This window comes from Enhydra lutris, unplaced genomic scaffold (assembly GCF_002288905.1).
Source record: "Enhydra lutris kenyoni isolate GAN:26980312 unplaced genomic scaffold, ASM228890v2 scaffoldscaffold2, whole genome shotgun sequence".
NCBI classification, from domain to species: Eukaryota; Metazoa; Chordata; class Mammalia; order Carnivora; family Mustelidae; genus Enhydra; species Enhydra lutris.
In genome coordinates, this window is record NW_019154086.1 from 19,347,800 (window position 1) to 19,369,224 (window position 21,425).

The window sequence follows — 21,425 nt, forward strand, 5'->3', positions numbered from 1 at the left end:
ATCTGAGAGAGAGTGAGAGACAGCAGGGGAGGGAGCAGCAGAGTGAGAGGGAGAAGCAGACTCTCCGTGGAGCAGGGAGCCCGATGTGGGACTTGATCCCAGGACTCCAGGATCATGACTTGAGCCAAAGGCAGGTCCTTAACCGACTAAGCCACCCAGGCACACCCAGACCTAATTTTAAAGGCTTCCTTTGTGAGGATAGGCTGGAGTTGCAGTGTCCTGAGTGAGCAAGAGATCAGGAGCAAGGTGTGTGGGAGGCTGTTTCACTACCAATGGCTGCACAGTAGCAGGGGGAATGAAACAGGTGGCAAACCAAGCAGGAGATGAGGAGGCTCTGGCCTCCCTGTTCCATGAGCTAGAGGCCACCATCATCAAGGAAGGTGTTGCTTGATGCTTGGCTGGGACCATGTCCTGACCCTGCCAGGAGCCAGTTTTGGACACCGATACCATCTAGCCAGGCCCAATTCTGGGGGGCTGAGGGTGTTGTGGAGTCGGCCTACAGTCAGTATCACCCTTCCCAAAGCTCAACACTGGACATGTGGAGCTGGGGTGGGGTCTAGCACATTCACACGCAGGATGCAGCCTTGCCAGGAAACAGGCCAAGCGGGATGATCCCATTTTACAGATGGGAAAACCAGAATGTGAAATGTCAGATAACCCTGGCAAAGAGGAGAATCCCAAACCAAACCCTAACTTTTTTGTGTAAATCATCTGATAGGTCTGTATCATGTAATTTGTTTGGCACAAATGATCAAATGAGAAAATTCAGCAATTATTGTTTTATTTTTATATTTTTAAATATATTCTTTTACTTGAATTACCTGTTCTATTTGAGACACTGGCTTGGGCAGTGTGTTAATAAAGAAGAGCTAGGTCATATTCTAGATCTCCCAGGTATATCGCAGAGCACCTTGCCTTTGTCCTGCATGTCGCTCGTCACTATAATTTAATTGTAATTTAATGACTGTGTACATGTCTATTCCTCCATCAGATTGGAAGCACCAGGAGGCAGAGGCCAGTGCACCCTTCCTTCTACTTTGGAAGGTAGTGGGGTGTGGAGGGTGTAGGTAGAACTCAGGGACTGAATAAACCCCATTGTGGAAAGTAAGACCTCTGGCTCCTCAGATCTCTACATTGGAAGGAGGGAAGGTCAGTGCAAAACGAGGGACCTTGCCTGTCTGTAAGCGCCGTGTGGGCTAGCTTCGGGTCATGTTACATCCTTACGGTGTTTCCCATCACTGTGCTTACTTCGGGAGAACGATGGCATTGAAAAGCCTGAAGGCTCAAGATAAATATGGGGAGTTCTCCTACTGTTCCTGTTTTCTTTGTGCTGTTTTGCTTTTGTAAGCATATGCTTGTCAGTTAGGGCAGAAACCGAATGAAACAGCTGCTAAATATGGTTCTAAGAGAAATAACATTTTGGTCTTTTCAAGGCCCATAAGTTTAGAGTAAGCACAGTCATTTGGCAGATGTCAGTAAGGAATCTGGGGGTGGGCAGTCATTCTGGGAGCTGTATCAGCCATTCATGCTCTGTCGGGGTCCCTCTTATCCTGCCTAAGGATGGGTGACCCCAGGGAAAGATCTGTCACAGAACGGCTGTCTTTGAGAGGAGTTTGGGAGAAAGGATGTCTGGAATCTAAGCCATTGGCCATGATCTCTCCCAATCCCTCTCTTAATTTCATTTCAGAGAAGGGAGAAGGGCTGGGAAGGCTAGACATCATCCTTCATGATGCTAAGGAGCAAGACATCCTGGTTTTGTATTTAGGTTGGTCTTTCTCAACCTTTGGGATTTAGTGTAGAGATGTTCTGATAAATCCAGTGTCATTCAGAGGGCTTGGAAGCATCTCCGTGATGGAGACCGTGAACCCCTAAGTCTTCCATCTCTGTGCTCTACTGCGAAGTCAGGCTTGAGCTGCTGATGCTGCCCAAATTGCATCAGCTGATGGAAGAGAGAATTTACTCCAATATCTCAGGAGCCCAGAGAAGTTAATGTGCCTTCCTAATTTCTCAGTAATTTCTAAAGAGACATCTCTTCGTCCATAAATATTTGACCCTCTTTGCCAAGCGCTTGGTGGTGTTGGTTAAAAAACAATAGGTTTTCTTTTATTGTCTTTGTTCGTTGAAAACAGATGAAATACAGATGGAATTTCTCTGTGGCATATTCCTTGTATATTAAATGAATTTTTTTTTTTTTCGAAGAGAAAAAAAAAAAAAAGGAAGGAATGAGATTACTGTTTGTTGAGATGATATTATGTGTCAGGCCCTGAGCTAGTCTAGAGATTTTTCAGAGCCATCACAGTGACCCTTGTGAGGTAGATAATATTATCCCCATTTTAAAGATGAAACTGAGGGGCACCTGGGTGGCTCAGTGGGTTAAAGCCTCTGCCTTTGGCTCAGGTCATGATCTCAGGGTCCTGGGATCGAGCCCCGCATCAGGCTCTCTGCTCAGCGGGGAGCCTGCTTCCTCCTCTCTCTCTGCCTGCCTCTCTGCCTACTTGCGATTTCTGTCTGTCAAATAAATAAATAAAATCTTAAAAAAAAAAAAAAAGATGAAACTGAAGCTCAGAGCAGTTATGAAACTTGCCCGAGGCAGGAGAGCTAACAAGTGGTAAGGCAGGGGCTGGGAATGCTGATTCCATGAAGCTGATGGAGTACCAAGTGGTTAAAAGCCCAGGGTTTGGGGTCTGACCAGCCGGGCACCCATCCTAGCTCTGCCGCCCATGGGTGGTGTGACCTGAACCACCTGGTTTACCTCTCTCTGCCTCGATGGCCTCGTCTGTAAAATGAAGACAACAACAGCATCCATGTGACACAACCGAAATAATTAAATGACCTACTCTTGGAAAATGCTTAGAACAGTGTCTGGCATATAAATGCTTGTGAATTATGGGCTATTACTGTGGTCTTTATTAGGGTGGCGAACCAAATTTGCCTTGATCCGTACTTGCTGAAAAGTTGCATTTTCCTTTATGGAACAGCTTGCTTTTTGATATGTAGTTATATTTCATTATGAAATAATGTAATGTAAACTACTCTACCTTAGAATTAAATTCTCTCCTCCATCTCCCGGCAAAGGTTAAGATCTGAATAAAGGCGTGTACAGCCAACAGGGATTCCTGACTTTGGTAAATGTCAGTGATTTGCTCTTTCCTCCTTGGTGTATGTAACCTTCTTCCATGCCTTCCATCCTGGCTTTGTGAGTAGCTGAACAAACACAAGGAGAGAATTAAGCTGATTCTTGTCTCTTAGCTTTCCTGTCTTTGTAACATGATTATTAGGTACATTATCTCATTGCATTGCACGGGGCCGCATTCCGACAGCCTGTCTTCTCAACGCCCCTGAAGCATAGCTTATACCCATGTACTTCGTGAATATTCTTTAGAGCTGGGAATACCATAGGAGCTAATGCATGTGATGGTTTTGTGCAGTTAGAAGCAGGGTAAGGGGGATGGAGGGGGTAGGGGCTGGATTGTCTAGATTGTCTAGATTGAAAAAGAAATGATGTAAGTTTGCTAGACCTTTGGCTCAACATTCTGATCCCATTTTTTCGCAGCTTCCTCCACAAGTGTTGTGGAGAGTTGGGAGTGGGATATCAACCTTATTTGGTGGATCATTATGTCTAGAAGTTATGTGGTGGACACCATGCTATGTGCTGGGAAATACTAAAATAAATATGTTACAGTCCCTGTTTTTCAGGGCATTTGTAATTTATCGAGGGCAAGAAATGGAAGAAGGGGTGGCACTACGTGAAGTGGTTATCACAGAGCTATGTACAACATGCTGTGGGGGCAGAGAGTTGGTGGCGCTAATTTGAGAAAAGCTTCACAGGGTTGGTGGCATACTGGGCTTTTAGGGATGGGCTTGCCTGGTGGAGAATGGTAGAAGGAATAATCTTGGCAGACAGACGTCGTGAACCCAGGCAAAGAGACCTGGCCTGTGTGGTGTGTCAGGGAAATGGCGGGTGGTTTGAGGTGGTTGCTTATTGCACGAAATGATGGAACATGAGACTGGGAATGAAGACTAGGCCTAAGAATGACAGGACCTTGACTTTTAGTCACTCTGTAGGGTCCTAAAGCATGGTGTGTTGTGTCTATTTTAGAATGTTCAGGGTGAAGGGGGGAAAATTGATTGAAAGTAAATAGTCCCAGCAAGAGCAGGTGAGGCCTGGTGCGTGAATGGAGTGGAGTGCGTGGATATAATGGACACTTGGAGATGAATTCATTAGCACTTAGTGAACCACACAAGGTTGAAACTTCGGGGCCAGCCTACCTTTAAGGTCTTTGGGGAAGAAACAGAATCTCTGAGAGAGACTGAGTGGTACACTAGAAGACAAGGGAGGGGACGTATTTCAACAAGAGTGGTGGTGCTTGGCCATGTAGTGCCTCAAAGGGAACAACTAGGACAGGACCGAGAAGAGACTGTTATAGAGAAGAGGTTGAGTCATTGGTGACCCTTGGGAGAAATTATGTTAGTGTCCTCCAAGACTGGAGAAAACAGAGGAGTGAGTGCTTACCATGTTCAAGCTGTAGCACTATTCCACAAGAGCCTAACTAGCAATTAGACTCATTTGTGTAAGGGCGTGTTCAAAAACCTCAGCTCTCCAGGTACTTGGAGTGGAGGTAGGGGAGAGGGAAGCTTTGGATTGGGGCTTAGTTCAAGTGCCCCTGAACAATACCTCTGCGTTCTGCTTTCTGAGGTCTCAGAGAGCCCTCTCCTTGCAAATACCATGACTCCAGTTGTGCCATTCTGTCTTATTACTGTCAGCATTCCGTAGAAGATAGATGCTTATAGGTTTCTCTTCCAATTCCAAACTGGTACTCATTTCTAGCCACAATGCTTGTAGTGGTTGCTGTGATGCGTCACCCAGATCTCCTCTCTGCACCTGAGGCATTCACTGTCCACCTGCTGAGAGTATAGGCAGCTAGTGATTGTTGTCACCTGGAGATTGTCCCTAGCAGAAGAGTGTCACTTCATGCAAGATCATAACCTCTGGGCTGGGGACAGGGGACAGCCTGCATGCAATGACTAGTCAGTGGAGGTGGGTGCAAAGGCCCCCATACCTCAGGGTAGGGTAATTTTGGAGGTTCACCCAAGCTCTAGAGCTCCTGTGGGATCAGATGAAGTTTTGGTTCCACTGCATAACAGCTGAACTCATTCCTTTTCCTCAGTCTGGTCCTTCTTCCTTCATTCCCAACTGGTCTTGCTTCTGAGGCACGCCCCCATAAACTCCCTCTGTAAGTCTCTGCAATTCTGAGTCCCATTTCCTGGAGAACCACCCTCATTTGATGATTGTTTCCAGTTTGGTTGCCTACCCAAGGTGGGTCGCCAATCCAACTGTGGTTACTCTGACCTTTGCTTTTGAACCCCATCTCCCAGAAGTAGGAACAAAAGTCTCAGCATTGCACTTCCTTGGTTCTGAGCCATCAGTCCACTAATGGGCTGAGCCATAGGCCCATTAGTGGACTGTTCAAGGAAAGGAAAGAGCTAGAAGTCAGTAGTCTAGTTCTACCTGAGATCAGCCTATTAAACCTCAGCCCCGAGGATGGGTCCATGTGGTAGGGTGGCCCCTGGGCATAGAAGCTGGTCCCAGCTCCGTTTCTGGTTTCTGCTCCTGTGCTCCCCTTCCACCCCCCCCCATGCTTTCTAGGCTCCTTGGAGCAGGTGGTAGTCACCGTCCTGCTTCTTTCTTTCGTTCAAATTTTGTTTTTTAGTCAAGAAAAAAAAAAATAAAAACGAATGTTGAAAATACAATTGAGATATTTCGAGCAAATGTAGAACCTCTCTCAAAATTTGTTGCAGAAACACCACTGAGCAAACAAACTACTGGGAGCACAGCTTAGAAACAAACAGCAGCTGCCACCATTTGTGGGCTTTTTTTTTCCGGTTCCCTCATTTCTTTCTAATTCTGTTTGTAATAGAACCTGCTGCTCTGACAGCCTAGCAGTTTCACACACATCATTTTCCTGCCCATCTTGAGGCCTCCCAGGTGGTCTTTCCGCTACGGGGTCTCTGTCGCCAGAGCTCTGGGCCCTTACCGTGGTTCCTGTCACACGGTTCCATTGGGAACGCTGTTCACACCCCCTGACCTGGTGCAGTGTGGCTGGAACTTCTGGACTTCTCAGGCTATGAAGTCCGAGTCGAGTCTGGAATGGGGTTTTTGGCTCTCATGGCGTTAGAACAAGGGATTATACAGATGACAATTCTTTCTCAGGGGTAAAGTGCTTCAACTGTTAGGTTTTTATTTTATTATTTTATTTTATTTTATTTTCTGTGTGGAATCTTCGAAGGCACACAGCAAGGGCTTGTCTTGGGCCTGGTTTGATAAAAACCATAACTTAATTTATTTACAAGATTTATTTATTCATTTGAGGGAGGGGGAGAGAGAGAGAGGGAGATAGCAAGTGGGGGGAGGGGCAGAGAGAGAAGGAAAGAGAGAACGGCAAGCAGACTCCCTGCTAAGCAGGGAGCCCAACAGAGGTTTTGATTCCAGAACTTCGGGATCATGACCTGAGGAGAAATCAGGAGTTAGTTGCTTAACCGACTGAGCCACCCAGGCGCACCTGAAGACTGTAACTTGAAAGAACTCCCACTTGTCACGTGGAACCTATTTGGCTCATTCCCCACGAATAGTAGCCCTGAAGCGGCCATTCACCCTTTAAATGCTACTAGTGGGGTGCTGTTCTTCGGCTTAAAAATGACTGCTATGAGACACGAACAGATTGCCAGCTGTGTGTGGGGTGTGGTGCTAAGCCCTTCCTCCCTCTTCATCAGAGCTCTGCAAGGCAGGGGTCATCTCCCATCTTATCTGCCCAGAGACTGAGCTGCTCTGTCACCATGTGCTACAGTCATGCATCCGGTCAAGGGAAAGCTGGTGTTCGACCCAGGTCTGTCTGCATCCAAGGCCTAGGCTTTCCCTCCCCTGCCTCTCAGTCACCCTAACGATATATGGCAGTGCTCTCATAAAAGCGTTGACTCTTTTTTGGTCTTTCTTACTTGTCCCTCCCTCAGCATTTTTTTTTTTTTTAAGCGAGTTAGTGCCTAACATTTAAAAATTAGGACATCTTGGAAACAAAACAAAATGAAAAACTTTAGACCAGGCAATATAGTGCTCATAGGTGGACATAATCTCAACTGGGTCCAGCTGTGTGACCAATGTGACCAACCCCTGCCTCCTCCCCTCCCCCCCCCCCCCCCCCCGCCCCAGGGAGACGTGGCTTCTCCAGGTTGCTGAAGACCCCAGCTGCCCCCTTCATTCTTTGTGTTACTTGATTCACCTCTGTGTACATTTAAGTTTGTGATTCCTCGTTTAGGCCCTTAAAGAAACAATTTCTGTCCAGTGAGGTAGCAGTAGAGGTCAGATTAAGTGTATGCTTCTGACTTGAATTTTACAGGCTTTGTACTTTTTCCAATTCAGGGAGATAATAATTCAGTAATAAATAGCAGCAATTATTGGACATTTATTGAGCACCCTAACAGTTAGCTGACTCTGAGGGTTAGAGGGACCTCCCGTTTGGTGGTCACGATGTGCATGAATCTCCGATTCAGTTGGTATTCAAAATCCTGCAGGGACTCTTCCTGTGGGCAGTACAAGATCCGGAGACTAGGCACAAAACATATGTTGCAGGGATCGGTGTTGTAGAGAGGGGAGGTGAAGCCAAAGGAAGACATTCGGGGGAGGCAGCCGTGTTGATTGCATGGGCTTTTGGGAACCGTTCACTATCTTACACGATTCCCCCACAATACAGAAACACCCCTTTCTTAACTGCGTTCAACAGAATGGACAGCCCAGAAACTTCAAAGGGAAAGATCTCAAAAATTAGAATCCCCTCCCAGGATGATGGGTCTTTCATTTTATCCGGATGTACCTGCAAGTGTATTTCCGTTTGGTAGTGAGAAATGTGTTCATTCTTTTTTACTGTTTTGGTGGAAGTCCTGTCTCCTTTTGTCTGCTTTAAACATATCTCATAGAAGTGTAAAATGAAAACAAAGTGGATTTTGACGAGTTTCATAGCTGCAGCTGACTTAAATTTTAATAGCAAGTAATATTAACACATGACCGCTCCCAAAGCTGAAGTTGTTATTTATTTGCTTATTTTAAATGTTTGCTTTTGCTTAAGAGAATGTTTGGAATATTGTTTTAAAATTTTGTTTGTTTGTTTTCTTTTAGGACCCCGCAGGGATCTTTGAATTAGTGGAACTTGTTGGAAATGGAACCTATGGACAAGTTTATAAGGTAAGTTCTTTGAGTTGGAACGTGACTTCTGTGTGGTTTTTGATTGATGAATGCCAAACAGCAGTGCCATCTCTTCTTGCTCATAAATGCCACAGCAGATTTAAAACAAAATAATATGCTTCTTAATTGACTCTCCATCTTTTTAAAAATATATCTGTAGTCCCATTGCCTAAACGGTGAGATTTGGGCCTTTTCCTTCATTGTATATCACAATGTTTACATCCAATACATGAATTTCAATGCTGCCTATTTGAAGCGCTTTCTGTGTTTCGTTTCCTTTTCTTTAACACTGCTAGAACTGGTTTTCAAAGGAGTAAAGGATGCCTTTTACTTTCAAAATTTAAGATATTAAAGTGTTGCATCTGGAAAAGTAGATTTGTTATTGGCCCAGGGCATGAATTAAACTGAGCTTAGTGAACAGTGTTAGGAAAAACCTGGCTACCTCACAAAGCAAAGGTGTAATGGCAGCAATGACTTTTAGAAGACAGGCAATAAATAAAAGTTAAACGTGAGTCGAGGAATAAGAAATATTTTTTGTCCTTTTACTAAATTTTGCTTGTGAGTTCACTCAAAAATGCTTTTAAAAGATATTACCCCCCAAAAGGATCTTAAAAAAATAATTTTTTTAAAAAGTGTGGGTTGAGGGGTGTCTGGATGGCTCATTCGTTAAGCATGCCTTTGGCTCAGGTCATGAACTCAGGGTCCTGGGATCGAGCCCTGCATTGGGCTTCCTGCTCAGTGGTGATCTTGCTTCTCCCTTCTCCCTCACTCCCTGTGCTGTGTTCCCTGTTTCGCTGTGTTTCTCTCTGTCAAATAAGTAAATAAAATCCTATTAAAAATGTGGGTTGATTTCCCTTTCAGTTATCAAAAGGAAACGGAAATGGACTGTTTTTGGATTAAAATTCAGGGGGTTTTAGTAAATGAGCTGTTGAAATAAATGGCTTCAAAACAAACCAATTCTTTTCTCATGATTATTTCTAGGGAAATACCCATCATGAGATGGGTTGGTATTTTCATTATGAATGATCTCTTTTTGCTCTGTTTTTAAAAGTTCTTTCTCTGATCCCTAAACTTCTCTTAGTGGTTAAAATTACTGTAAAAGCCATCCATATTGTGATATTTCCAATTCTAGAGAATGTCAAAAAGTACACACACACACACACACACACACACACACAACGGATGTTCTTGAGAATCTGAAAACAATTGTAAATAGATACATTTAAACCTTTACTTATTGGGAGGGACACTTTGTTGTCTCCTCAGGGGAAAAGTTCTCCCTTGCAAGAAACCATTGTTTCTTAAAATATCAGCCCTTTGCAATTAGACAGAATGTAGTCCACCCAAGCTGTTCACTTGACGTTGATCCTGTCTGACACAAGAAAGAAATGTGTCTCAGCAAATGCTTTTAAATACTGTCGATGAAGATAATTAGGCTGGAAGATTGTGTTATTGCATTTTGAGAAATTGGATTGAACTTGTGAATTAATGTGGGCTAATGAATTAAGCTCTGATCTAGGTAGAAAATTACTTCCGATTTGCCAGCAGTATGGAGTTGCAACTCTGTTGCATGCTCTTGGTTTTATGGTGCCTTCTCGCCGAATCATTCCATTGTACCATGCTTCCCACCTGTAGAATGTGCATTTGGGGGAACAAGTCACATCTTTGTACATTAATCCAAGAGGTAGACTATATGCTCTTGCAAAAGAAGACAACAAAGAGATTAAGTTAAGGATGAGAATGTTTGGAAAATTCAGAATTACCCCTAATTTCTTGTCACCTGAAAAGAAAAGGAAACAAGTGTCAAGAGGTGTCAGGTCTTTTTAGAAAGGAAAGATATTTACCAACTATGTTGCTAACATTATTCTAAAGAAGCCATTCTTGGGACACCTGAGAGGCTCAGTTGGTTGAGTGTCTGGCTCTTGATCTTGGTTCAGGTCTTGAACATGACTCAAGTCTTGATCTCACAGTGGTGAGATAGAGTCCTGTGTTAAATGAAGGAAGGGAGGGAAGGAAGGAGGGAGGGAGGGACAGAGGGAAGAGGAAGGAAGGAACGAACGAAGGAAGGAAGGAAGGGAGAAAGGAAAAATGATGCCATTGTTTTAGTGGTTGATATAAAACTTTGGCACCACTCAAGCTGAAGGGAGACTGCAAAGAAAGGTCTTAGCTAACACACTGGCATCTGGGACAGAAGACTTGGTCTTTTTTACCAGCTCTAAGCTTTTCTGTGCATTTGTCAAGTGAGAATATAGTTAGAAATGTTTTGGGGGACTTGTAATGATATATCTGAAGAATTAAAACCCCCTGCTCATTCAAGGGGTTCGTTTCTAGGCAACTCAGATGATATTAAGTGGCACCTGCTTATGAACAGAGATACCTGGGTTTCCTGAGCCACTAATCTAGTCCTTTTGTCACCCTGAGTTCTGAAGGATTTAAGCTTAAAAAAAGAGCAAAATCAGAGGCCCTTGGGTGGCTCAGTCAATTAAGCGTCTGATTTTTGATTTTGGCTCAGGTCATCATCTCAGGGTGCTGGATGTGAGCTCTGTGTCTGTCTGGCTCCGTGTTCAGTGGGGAGTCTGCTTGAGATTCTCTCTCCGTCTCTTCCTCTGCCCCTCCCCCCATGTAAATAATAAATCTCTAAAAATAAAATAGCAAAATCAAATACGTGTGAACTTAAAAATAAGTTATGAAGTGATTGTTTACATTATAGGTTATATTTACCTTCTAGGAAATAGGTGTATTTCTAAAATACTAGAGACATAAATAGAAATTTTATAGCCCTAAGAAGAGATTCTTACTCACAAAAAATTCTATGATAAATTCTTTCTTTATATTAAGTATTGAACCTTTGATTTTAATTTTTTGTAAATCCCGTTTTTGATGTTCCTGAATTTCATAAAATTAAGTATAGTTTTTTTGGGGACAATTATATAGACATTGTCTTTATTTTACAGAAAGATTCATTTTAAGTTTCTTTTTATAAGTTGTCCTAAGAAAGTCATGATATAATTTTATTTACAAGTAGTTTTTAAGAAACCTACTTAATACGATAAACAAAAATGTGCACAAAAATTGTAGGTATTAAGAGAATGTTTTCTGCAGTCTATTTGAATATGAACCATATACATCTGGATGTGGAAATATAAATATTTCATGTAAAGGTCATAGTAATGTTTAGCTTTTCAAAGTTATTTCTAGTCTTAATCCTGGGTCTGGCTTGGGCTCTCTGTCCTTGGAAGGCTAGATTTGTTTATCTTTAGCTTTTGGTCCCAGGTGGTCAAGTGACAATTCAGTATTTTTTTTTTTTTTTTTTTTTTTTTTACTTTATTTATTGGTCCAAGTACCTAAATAATAGAGTAGTGGTTGGTTGTCTGTCAGGACCTTTATTGTGGAAATCATCTTCCTGGACCCATGGCTCCCATTAAAAACCAGACCAACCAAAGGCCACATACTAACAGTTTACTAACTGTTTACTAACAGTTTTGGCTGTTCATTGGCATGCCACATATTGGGAGCTAATGGAATTCAGATACATTTTTGTTAAAGTAATTATTTTAATAAGTTGAGATAGTGGTTTAATGTTTACTGCTAAAACACCACTAAATCTTAGCCATAGATTTCAAAAACGAATGTTAGTCTATCCTATTTCTTTCTCTTCTTTTTTTTTTCCTTAAAGATTTTATTTATTTATTTGACAGATAGAGATCACAAGTAGGCAGAGAGGCAGACAGAGAGAGAGAGGGGAGGAAGCAGGCTCCACGCTGAGCAGAGAGCCCGATGTGGGGCTCAATCCCAGGACCCTGGGATCATAACCTGAGCTGAAGGCAGAGGCTTTAACCCACTGAGCCACACAGGTGCCCCCTATCCTGTTTCTTAGTTTCCCTTTTTGAAATATACATTGCTTATTACAGAGATGGAGACATACTTGATCCCAGGGTCAGTGTGAATTAGCAACATGGTAGAATCCTCTTTATCTCTCAGGTTTTTCTCAAAACCTCCTAAAGGTTGTATAGCATGGACTAAGGAGGCTGCCTTGGGTGTTGCAGTGCACATGTGGGGAGCACTGTGAGTGAGTGAGCCTGTGTACTTTCAAAGGGTTGCAGAGGTCCTTATAGGGCAACCAATCAAATCATTCCTCTGCCAAATGTCTGTTCAGCCCAACCTTGAACACTTCTGGTCATGTAGAACTCACTACTTCCCTGTCAGTCCATTTGCCTGCAATTCTCTTTGAATGTTCATCATCATTTTGAGCCAACATTCTGTCTTCCTAAAGTGTTTACCATATCAGGTTCATTGCATACCCTTGGAGCTACTTTAAAAAAATAAAATTAAATCTTCTTCCACAAGATTGTAGTCCTCAGATGTTTGAAGAAGACTTCTCCGTTCTTCCCCTAAACACATACTTGTGTCTCCTGTTCTTTAGGCAATATAGCCTTGAACTGCTTGATTAATTCTTCATATGACACAGACCTGAGACCCTTCATTATTGCAATCTTTACCCAGAACTAGTCCAATATATTACTAAAAATAAATACTTTATACCTTAAAAAAAAAGGCTTTATTTATTTATTTGAGAGAGAGAGAGAGAGAACACAAGCATGTGGTAGGAAGGGACACAGAGAGAGAGAATCCTCAAGCAGACTCCCCACTGAGTGCAGAGACTGATGCTAGGCAGGACCCATGACCCATAAGATCATGACCTGAGCTGAAATCAAGAGTCAGACACTTAACAGACTGAGCCACCCAGGCGCCCCTAAAAACAATACTTTATACTTTTAAGTAGTTTTCTATTTTGCAAAACATTTTGTATATGTGATCTGATTTCTGATTTAATTCCTATACTAATTTCATGAGAACTTTGTTCTCAACTCAAGGTCCTTATAGCAATAGTTTCCTCTGTCTAGAAAACTTTCCCCCAATCCTTTCATGACTGGCTCCTTCTCCTTCAGGTCTCAGTTCAAATGTTACCTCCTCAAGGAAACCACTTTCCATCCTTGTATCTAATACACACAGCCACTACCTCTGCCTCCCCGCCCCCATAGATTTTCTCTATTACATCAACTTGTTTTATTGTCTTCCTGGCATTGCCACTCTCCAAAATCATCTTGCTTCTTTATTTGAGCATGTAGTAAATAATTTAAATGCATAAGTAAAGTAAAATCAGGGTAGGAACCTAGTGGTGGTATCTAACCAGCATTGTATCCCTAGTCTGGCACATAGTAGATGTTGACAACTCTGGGGCCCAGAATTGAGCTTTGTTCTCCTTGGTAATTCTTTTTATATTCATTTCCAGGGTTTTTTTTTTTTTTTGGCATTTCCCATAAAATATTAGTCTGCTTACTTCAAAAATACATATTTGCCCAAAAGTAATTAACAAAATGCCCTACTTACACTTTATGGTGGAAAGTGGTTGTGGATTTTGTGTTAAATGAATTGTTGATAGTCTCTAGAAGCCAGACCTATGCTGGACATTTACAGAATGAGGCAAATCCATTGTCTGGGGTTTCAGTCTCTTGGCAGGGGCTCTTAAACTCTAGTGTGCAAAACAAATATTTGGGAACTTATTAAAAGTATAGATTGCTGGGATCCATCTCTGAAATTCTGATTCAGTAGGTCTGCCATGGGGTCCTGGAACCTGCACTCTCACTAAGTGTATGTGTTCATTCTGAGGGTTAGGGCTGTGGGGCCATGCCTCCAGAAACTGCAAAAATGATTGTAGATTATTCAAGTGCCACTTGAGTGAATGCTAATCCTAATGCTTTTTGTAATTATTTACTTTAGGATTTCTGTGCTGACTCCCAAGTTACATCAATCGAGAAGTCAAAAACATAAAGATCCTGACCTGAGATATGATGCCAGCCAGTTTTGATGTACTCATTGAAAGATTAAACTTTTGGTGTTTTTGTTTGACATGTTGTGATTACAATTTAAGGTTGTCCTGAATAATTCAACTCAAGACCTGAGAATCAATATGGCCAAACAGACTTGGTATAGATAGAAAAATCTGAAGCTGTTACATGAGATTTCCTCAATTCTGTATAGTGTGATCTCTTAATTAACTTTAAGTTAAAATAAGATAAGGCATTTTAATAGTGAGCTTATCAATAATCTTGATATGAAGATGGCTGTCTGATATACTCAGGATGCAGTGTAGCTTTTCATAGTCCATTCTAAGAAATCATGAATTGCACTATTCACTTCTCTTTTGGTAAGGAGTATGGGGAGAATGTTGTGTTTCTTAGATAATAGTGGCATTTATTTATTTATTTTTTTAATCAAGAATTTCCAACACAAAGAATGCATTATTTCAAAGTTGTTGAGTGCCAATGAAAAAAGCCCTGTGCGTTGTGTGGGAAGAATGTAGAGCCAACTGAGATGGTTCCTACTGGATAGAAGTGTGCAATCAGATTATCTCACTGGGACTCTGAGTGCTTCCTACATGCTAAAAGTTTTCCTAGATACTGTCTTAGTTACTCCTCATGATTCTGCAGGTTCTGCAGGCGAAGAAACTAAAGCATTGTTTATGAAACCACATTATGACTCCAATGCAGGGTTTCTCAATCTTGGAACTGTTACCATTTTGGGAGGACTAACTCTTTGTTTTGGGGGGTTCTCCTGGGCATTGTAGGATGTTTACAGCACCCCGGCCTCTACCTGTGAGGTATCACTAGCCCTTCAAAATCATGATATCAAAAATTTCTCCTGACATTGCCAACTATTTTCTGGGGAGCAAAATCATCCCCAGTTGAGAACCACTTCTCTAAGAAGACGAGTTAGCAAAACTCTCAAAATTGGTGGGCAGAGACAGTGGGAGCATAGTGTATGGAGCAGTAATGCTCCCTAGGCAGAATGGAGACCCCAGTGGACTATGGGTGGGGGGCGGATCTGGAAGAAGCCTGGAGGTCTTGGCGTTTGCTCATGTTGGAGTGTAATTCAGCATTTTAGTAAGTGGAGAGGGGTGTAGTAAAAAGGATTTTGAAGCCAGACTGAGCTGGATTCCCAGTCTGGTTCTGCCTGGTTCTGGTTGTGTGAGGACAGCCAACTCACTCTCCCTATCTGGACATCTTCATCTGTTCATAATAGTGCAGTGGAAGGCTGTCAAGAAGCCTAAGGTGTAGGGTGTATCACCTCAGCGCAGTGCCTGATGCACAATAGGCATCAGCAACCTCTGCTTCTCCCCAAACACACGTGCCAGTGGAGCCTAGCTTCCTAGCTCTTTCCGTGGTCTTATTTTTGTAAAATGTATGACCTGAAAAAGGTATTTGCAGAAGATGAGGCCAGAAACACATATAGCCTTGTGCTTCCCCTTCTACCTTGGATTTCTTGGTATTTATGTAGGCTCAGAATTGTATGATTTATATTAAATCCAGTGCACAATACTTCTTTTATGGCATTTGATGATGTGATTGCCAATGAGATGCTAGAGTTGATTTTTAGGATTAAAAAAACTCCCAATTTCCCAGTAATTTGTAAAGAAAAGATAGATTATTAAGGGAAAAAAGAATTGGTTGTAGCTCTCTGGAACTTTGGGGGTGGGGGTGAGAGGAATCATTTACTCTTGAAATGTGTTGTCTTGATGAGCTCTTCATCCTCATAGATCACCACGTTGTTTGCAGCTAACTTGGCTCAAGACCATGGCACCTTGTGCTCTGATCTGTTGAGGTAATGAATTAGATGGTTGCCACGTGAGCGCAGAGGGAAGACTTTCATGAGCGGGTGTATGTCACATGCCATATGGAAAGGTTGCTTTCCCTGTTAGGTGGCAGGACCTCCAGAGTGGGGAAGCATCCAAAACTTACCACAGTGAATGATGTGGGATTTCTTGTAGCTACTAGTGGTTCTCGGCCCTCCCTGTTTGTAGAAATCATCTGGATACCTTTGAAAAACTAGACAGACCTGGACCCTTCTCTAGAGACTTGGTTTTCACTGGTTTGGGTAGAGTTGGTTTCTGGAACTTCCCAGTTGCTTCTAATGTGCAACCAGAACTGACGGCCACTGGACTAACGTGCTGCTTCTCAGGTGATCCAGGGGCACTTCTTGGTGTCTTTGCCTTTGGGAAGGAGCCTCTGACACTCTTATCTCTATCTTGGGGTTTTATTTACCTCACTTACTCATTTTTCAGCATCAGCCTTTATAATAAGCATCTATTATCGGCTTGGCATGCGTGTGCCCACCTTCCATTGGAAGTGCTTAGATGGTTTCAGTTTAAAATGCTTCCGTTCCATCTCATATCAATGAGTTGCCAAATCACTTGATGCACAACACCCTGGTGACTTATAGTTTTTAGATCTCATAACACCCTTAATGACTTGGTGATTATAAGGCAGTCTCATGTAATTAAACAGTCAATACTTCCTATGTATAACCACCATATTTTGGATCATTTGTAAACTGTAAAATAAAACTCTGCCAGGATTACAGGCACAGAATTTAGAGTCATGCACAGTTCTGTTTTGTACATGGGAAACATTTGAGACCCCTTTGGAAAAGAATAACCAATTCTTATTAACCAGTTAATTAATTGGAGCCCTGAGATTGAATTTCTTATCTCTGTGGTTTAACCTCAAATGTAAATTTATTAAATCGACTTGGACATTTTGCATGTGCAAAAATAACTATCTGTTGTTTGACAAGCAAATGCATACTCTTTTCTAAGTCGAAACCTGGCTTGGTGGTGAGGATTTGGAGTGGGGAACAAAGCATTGCCCGGGCTTCCAAATCAGGCTGAGGGCAACCCGTTTGCCAAGTACTGCGGCCCTGACCTTTGCTTCTGATTTGGGTCCTGTTGCTTACTTTCCAAGGCAAGGCACACAACTTGTCTTTTTTGATGTTGTTGTTGTTGTTCTGTCTACGACAAAGGAGACATGAAGAGTGGCTTGCTTACTGAGAACTCTTAGTAAATACCAAATAGCTATCATTTTAATATGGGGATAATAACTATATTCTCTTCCTAGGCTGTGCAGAAGAGTTATGAGCCAGATGATGCGAAGAGCTCAGTCTTCTTTAGGGGGAAGTTGCTTGATTATTTTAGAAAACTTGCCCTGGTTACATAATTTGGCCGCTCAGATAGATTCTTTGGCAGGCCACTAGCGGGTCCTGGGTGATGCTTGTCTTTACGGTATTCCTTGAGCTACTGAGTTTTGGTCTATGCGTCATTTTCAGGAAGGCAGTGTGAGGCTCCTAGCTGAATGGACTAGAAACCTTGCTCCTTTTTAGTTTTGCTTCCATTTATTGTGGTAAAATATAAATACCATGGAGTACTATTCAGTAGCTGCAATCAGCACCAGCCAAATCCAGAACTTTCCATTGTCCCTCACCGAAACTCAGCACCCATTTGACAATAACTCCTCATTCCCTACTTCCCTTCCTCCTCTCTAGCCTCTGATCTTTCTTTTAAAAAATACTCCTAGTTAATTGTAGAGGTGATGGTTTCCCGGAGGGTTTCTTGCAACTCAGGCTCTCCAGTAAGCCTGGAAAGGTCCTGCACATCTGTCCATCTGTGTATTGGCGTTCCTCAAGATGACTTACAGACAGCCCGCTTTATCCTCAGAGGTGACTGACCACTGGCCCCTGGAGGGTTGCATCTTGTTCTAGGAAGCCAAAGCCACCTGAGTCCTTGATTTTTCTACCCTGTTTTTATTGAAATAAAGTGATCCTTCTCTTTAGGTTGGGGTGGAGGTAGAGGTCAAGGTCAACAAAAAATGTACAAGCATTTTGTATGAATCCTAAAAGAGTGCAGTTAATGTTTTCTCTACAAACATGTTCTAGGCTGTGCTTGTTTTATTTATTACAGTTTTATGAATGAAATTCCTTATTGCCTTTAGATGTATCAACTCTTTTCTTTTTTAGCAGAATTTCTTTTTTCTTTTCTTTCTTTCTTTTTTAAAAAATATTTTATTTATTTATTTGACAGAGAGAGAGAGAGAAAGAGAGCACAAGCAGGGGCAGAGGGAGAGGGAGAAGCAGTCTCCCCGCTGAGGAGGGAGCCTGATGTGGGCCTTGATCCCAGGACCCTGGGGCCATGTCCTTAGCTGAAGGCAGACACTTAACCAACTGAGCCACCCAGGCCCCCCAGGAAATTTCTTTTTTCATCAGAGGTGCTATATTTCACTCAACAGTAGAATGTTCTGGGTAGAGAACTGTTGGAGTCTCCTTCATGTAACTATTCCTTCATCAATGCGACACTCACCTGATGCTCCTTTCCCTGCATCAATCCATACAGCAGCCCCACACTTAGGTTCTACACCCCCCATTCCCAGGTCCCTCATGATGGGATCTCTGTCTCTCCTTCCAGCCTCGCCTTTGGCCCATCCCGACTTACTGTGTTCTTCAGTACTATCTCATTGCTCGGCATTGATGCATAGCCCACATGCTCTCTATTCGTGCTAGCTACCCTGCTTCCTGAACTGTTGGCTCAGGCAGTGACCCCCTTCTCTGTACCCTGTGACACCTGCTGACTTCTCGCTGCACTGACTTCACAGTTTGGTAATGTTCTGGTTGTTTCCACTCTAACCTCTGAGCTCCTTGAGGTCCAGAACATTACCTTACTTTTTCTCTAGTGCCAATGCAGGGTAAATGAGTATACCACTCTGTTTTGCTGAGTTTGAAATGCTCTGTCTCAATGGAATATGTGTCATTCTTGCTTAATCTCAAGTGTTGAATCCAGGATTATTTCTAGAATAATATAATGTATAAATATATAATATTTTTTCTTAAATATATAATATTTAATAGCCAACAGCAGCTTAAGTAAATACTGATAAGTTAAATAAAAAGTGTCCACCTTCCATGTAGTGTAACAAAAATAGGATAGGGAAAAAAATGCTTTCCCTTCTTTCTAAAACTAGCTTCATGAACATGATTCTAAAACTGTCCCTGTGGGAAAACAAAAGGGGCCACAGCTCATCTGAACTCGTAAAGACGCTGCTATACAGTAGTACATATACTCACATATATGAGTTTTCTTAGGTTTTCCTTCTGCCCTGTCTTCGGGACTGTGGAGTTAAACATCGAAACTGATGGTTGTAACCATTCTCCTGACTCTTACTCATTATTTCCCTTGACCTTTACACTTCCCCCACCAATGAGATCAAAGAGGTATGGCTATCCCCGTTTTAAAGATGGAGAACTTGAGGTCTCGGAGTTTATACATGACCTTCCTGATGTCACCGAGTAGGCTATAGAGCCTGGCTTGTGGTCAAGTAGACCGAGTCTCTTTAAATGTTTGGTGGGGATTGGTTTTGCCCTCCCTTTGCACTGCGTGTTTAGAATTCATCATAAGTAGATCCCTGATACGTCTGAATTTATAACCTAAAGCAATGATGTCATGACTTATTTCGATATGTAGTTCTTCTTTCTATCCAAAATACTGACATGGGCTCGATGGCTGGGTAATTAATCACTGATTTGTTATCAAGTGGAGACAGTTTTTTAATACAACAAACAAATTTGCTATTTTCCCAGAAAGATAAGAAGGGAATTCTTTTCCATCTACAAAAAGGCATTGGCAGGTTTTGTGCTTGTTACATTTTACAAAAAGAAAAGCTGCTGTGCTGATCATTTGAGGGAATTGGTTGTTTCTTTTCTCATGATTTGTTTTTTGTGGGAGAGGGGGGAGAACAGTGTGTTTCTAGACTTCTTAAAAAATCAGCTCCAATAGTCAGGTGTGTGTGTGTGCTTTTTTCCTCCTTTTGGCAAAAGGCTGCAATCAGACTGGAGCTTGATAAATGTTTGTTGAATTGAATTGATTTATTCTCTCAGCTGTAGTTATGTACTTTTGTGAGCAAATGGGTGAATCTAACTGCTCTGGAGACCATGCAAATATTTGCCAGGTGCCTAATCCGTACTTTCCTCTATCCTGAGCAGAGGGAAAGCCAGGTAGCTGTAACCTGGCATGGCACTGTGACAAAATGCTTACTCTTTGCTATTATATTTTCCCCTCTTGGGGTGGAGGGGGGGAACCTAGGTTTGTGTGTTAGGGGTTGGGGGCTGGCTTTGAGGAACAAGGAGATAGTAGATGATTGGAAAGAATTTCTGGTTTATCTATTGCTCAGGACAGAACTTCTGAGAGTGACCTGGCTACATTATGAGGATGCAAATTGTTTACTGGATGATTTATCATGAATGCAAGTTGGGAACACCTGTGTAAAAAATTCTCCATTTCTGTTCCCATTAAGGACCACAGTATTCACAGTATCCCTCTTTTTTTCCTCCATGTCGTAGATATGTAGCACCCGTGACCCAAGAAGACTAGCAGTGCCTCTAAAAGCTATTATCAGGTGATCTAGTGGCAAGTTTTACCCACATCGATCTCTTTCTTTCTCTTACTGTGTGTCAAAACAGTGAAGGCTAGTGAAAACACAGGCACTGTGTCCTTTCCTTTGAATGGAGTCAAACTTGGTTGCAGATTCTCTCTCTTTTTATAAGGTTGTTTATGTGCTTATTTATTTATTTATTTGCATCTCTACACCCAGCTTAGGGCTCAAACTCACAAACCCCGAGATCAGGAGTCACAGGCTCTTCCCAATGAGCCCAGCCAGGTCCTCCCGATCGTAGATTCTGGTAAAAGGAGTCTCAAATGAAGCATGATCCTGATTTCCCTCAGCTAACCCTTCTGGTGATTTTAGCTGAAGAGGAATGTTTTGTTACCTAAATGTTCAGTACATTTTGTCCTACCATTTTGTACCCATTAAGCACTTTGAGAGATCCTTCAGAACTTTGAAAACCTTTCATTTCCTGAAGAAACATATCGTGGAAGCTAATCACCCACACTGTTCTCCTTTGCATATGAATATGCCCCTGTGAGGGCTCACGGGGGAGATGCCTGGCGCCCAGCCCTCCAGCTAAGCCTGGCTTTACAGGTCTGCTGAGAGACAGGGAAATGGGGTGAGGTGAGCCCCTGACAGAGAAGCTGTGGCTGCCTTCTTCCTTGGGTCTCCAGTTTATCCGTTGCTCAGGACAAGACTTGGTTGAACAAGACTAATGGCCGACAGTTAATCATCTGAGTTAAGTATGTTATAAATTTAAGATGTGTCAAGAAACCAGTATTGATAAGGGATGGGGAGAAAGCACAAAATAGAAACAAGAAAACAGCCTACCAGCGAAACCCAAAACCAAAAGCTTTGCATTGACTATTGATTTTCAGACCAGAAGTACAGGAAATTTATGAATTTCTGGTTGAGTTGATAAGTAA

At 42.3% G+C, this 21,425-nt stretch overlaps 1 protein-coding gene across 1 annotated transcript in view; it reads left to right on the forward strand.

The window, feature by feature from the left end:
- The window catches only part of LOC111147583 (TRAF2 and NCK interacting kinase), a 381,965-nt gene that overhangs the window by 73,093 nt on the left and 287,447 nt on the right, over window positions 1-21,425 (forward strand). Inside the window, exon 2 of the mRNA XM_022503698.1 lies at window positions 8,168-8,233. Within this exon, the coding sequence (XP_022359406.1) occupies window positions 8,168-8,233 (66 nt within the window). The remainder of the gene's footprint in view (window positions 1-8,167; window positions 8,234-21,425) is intronic.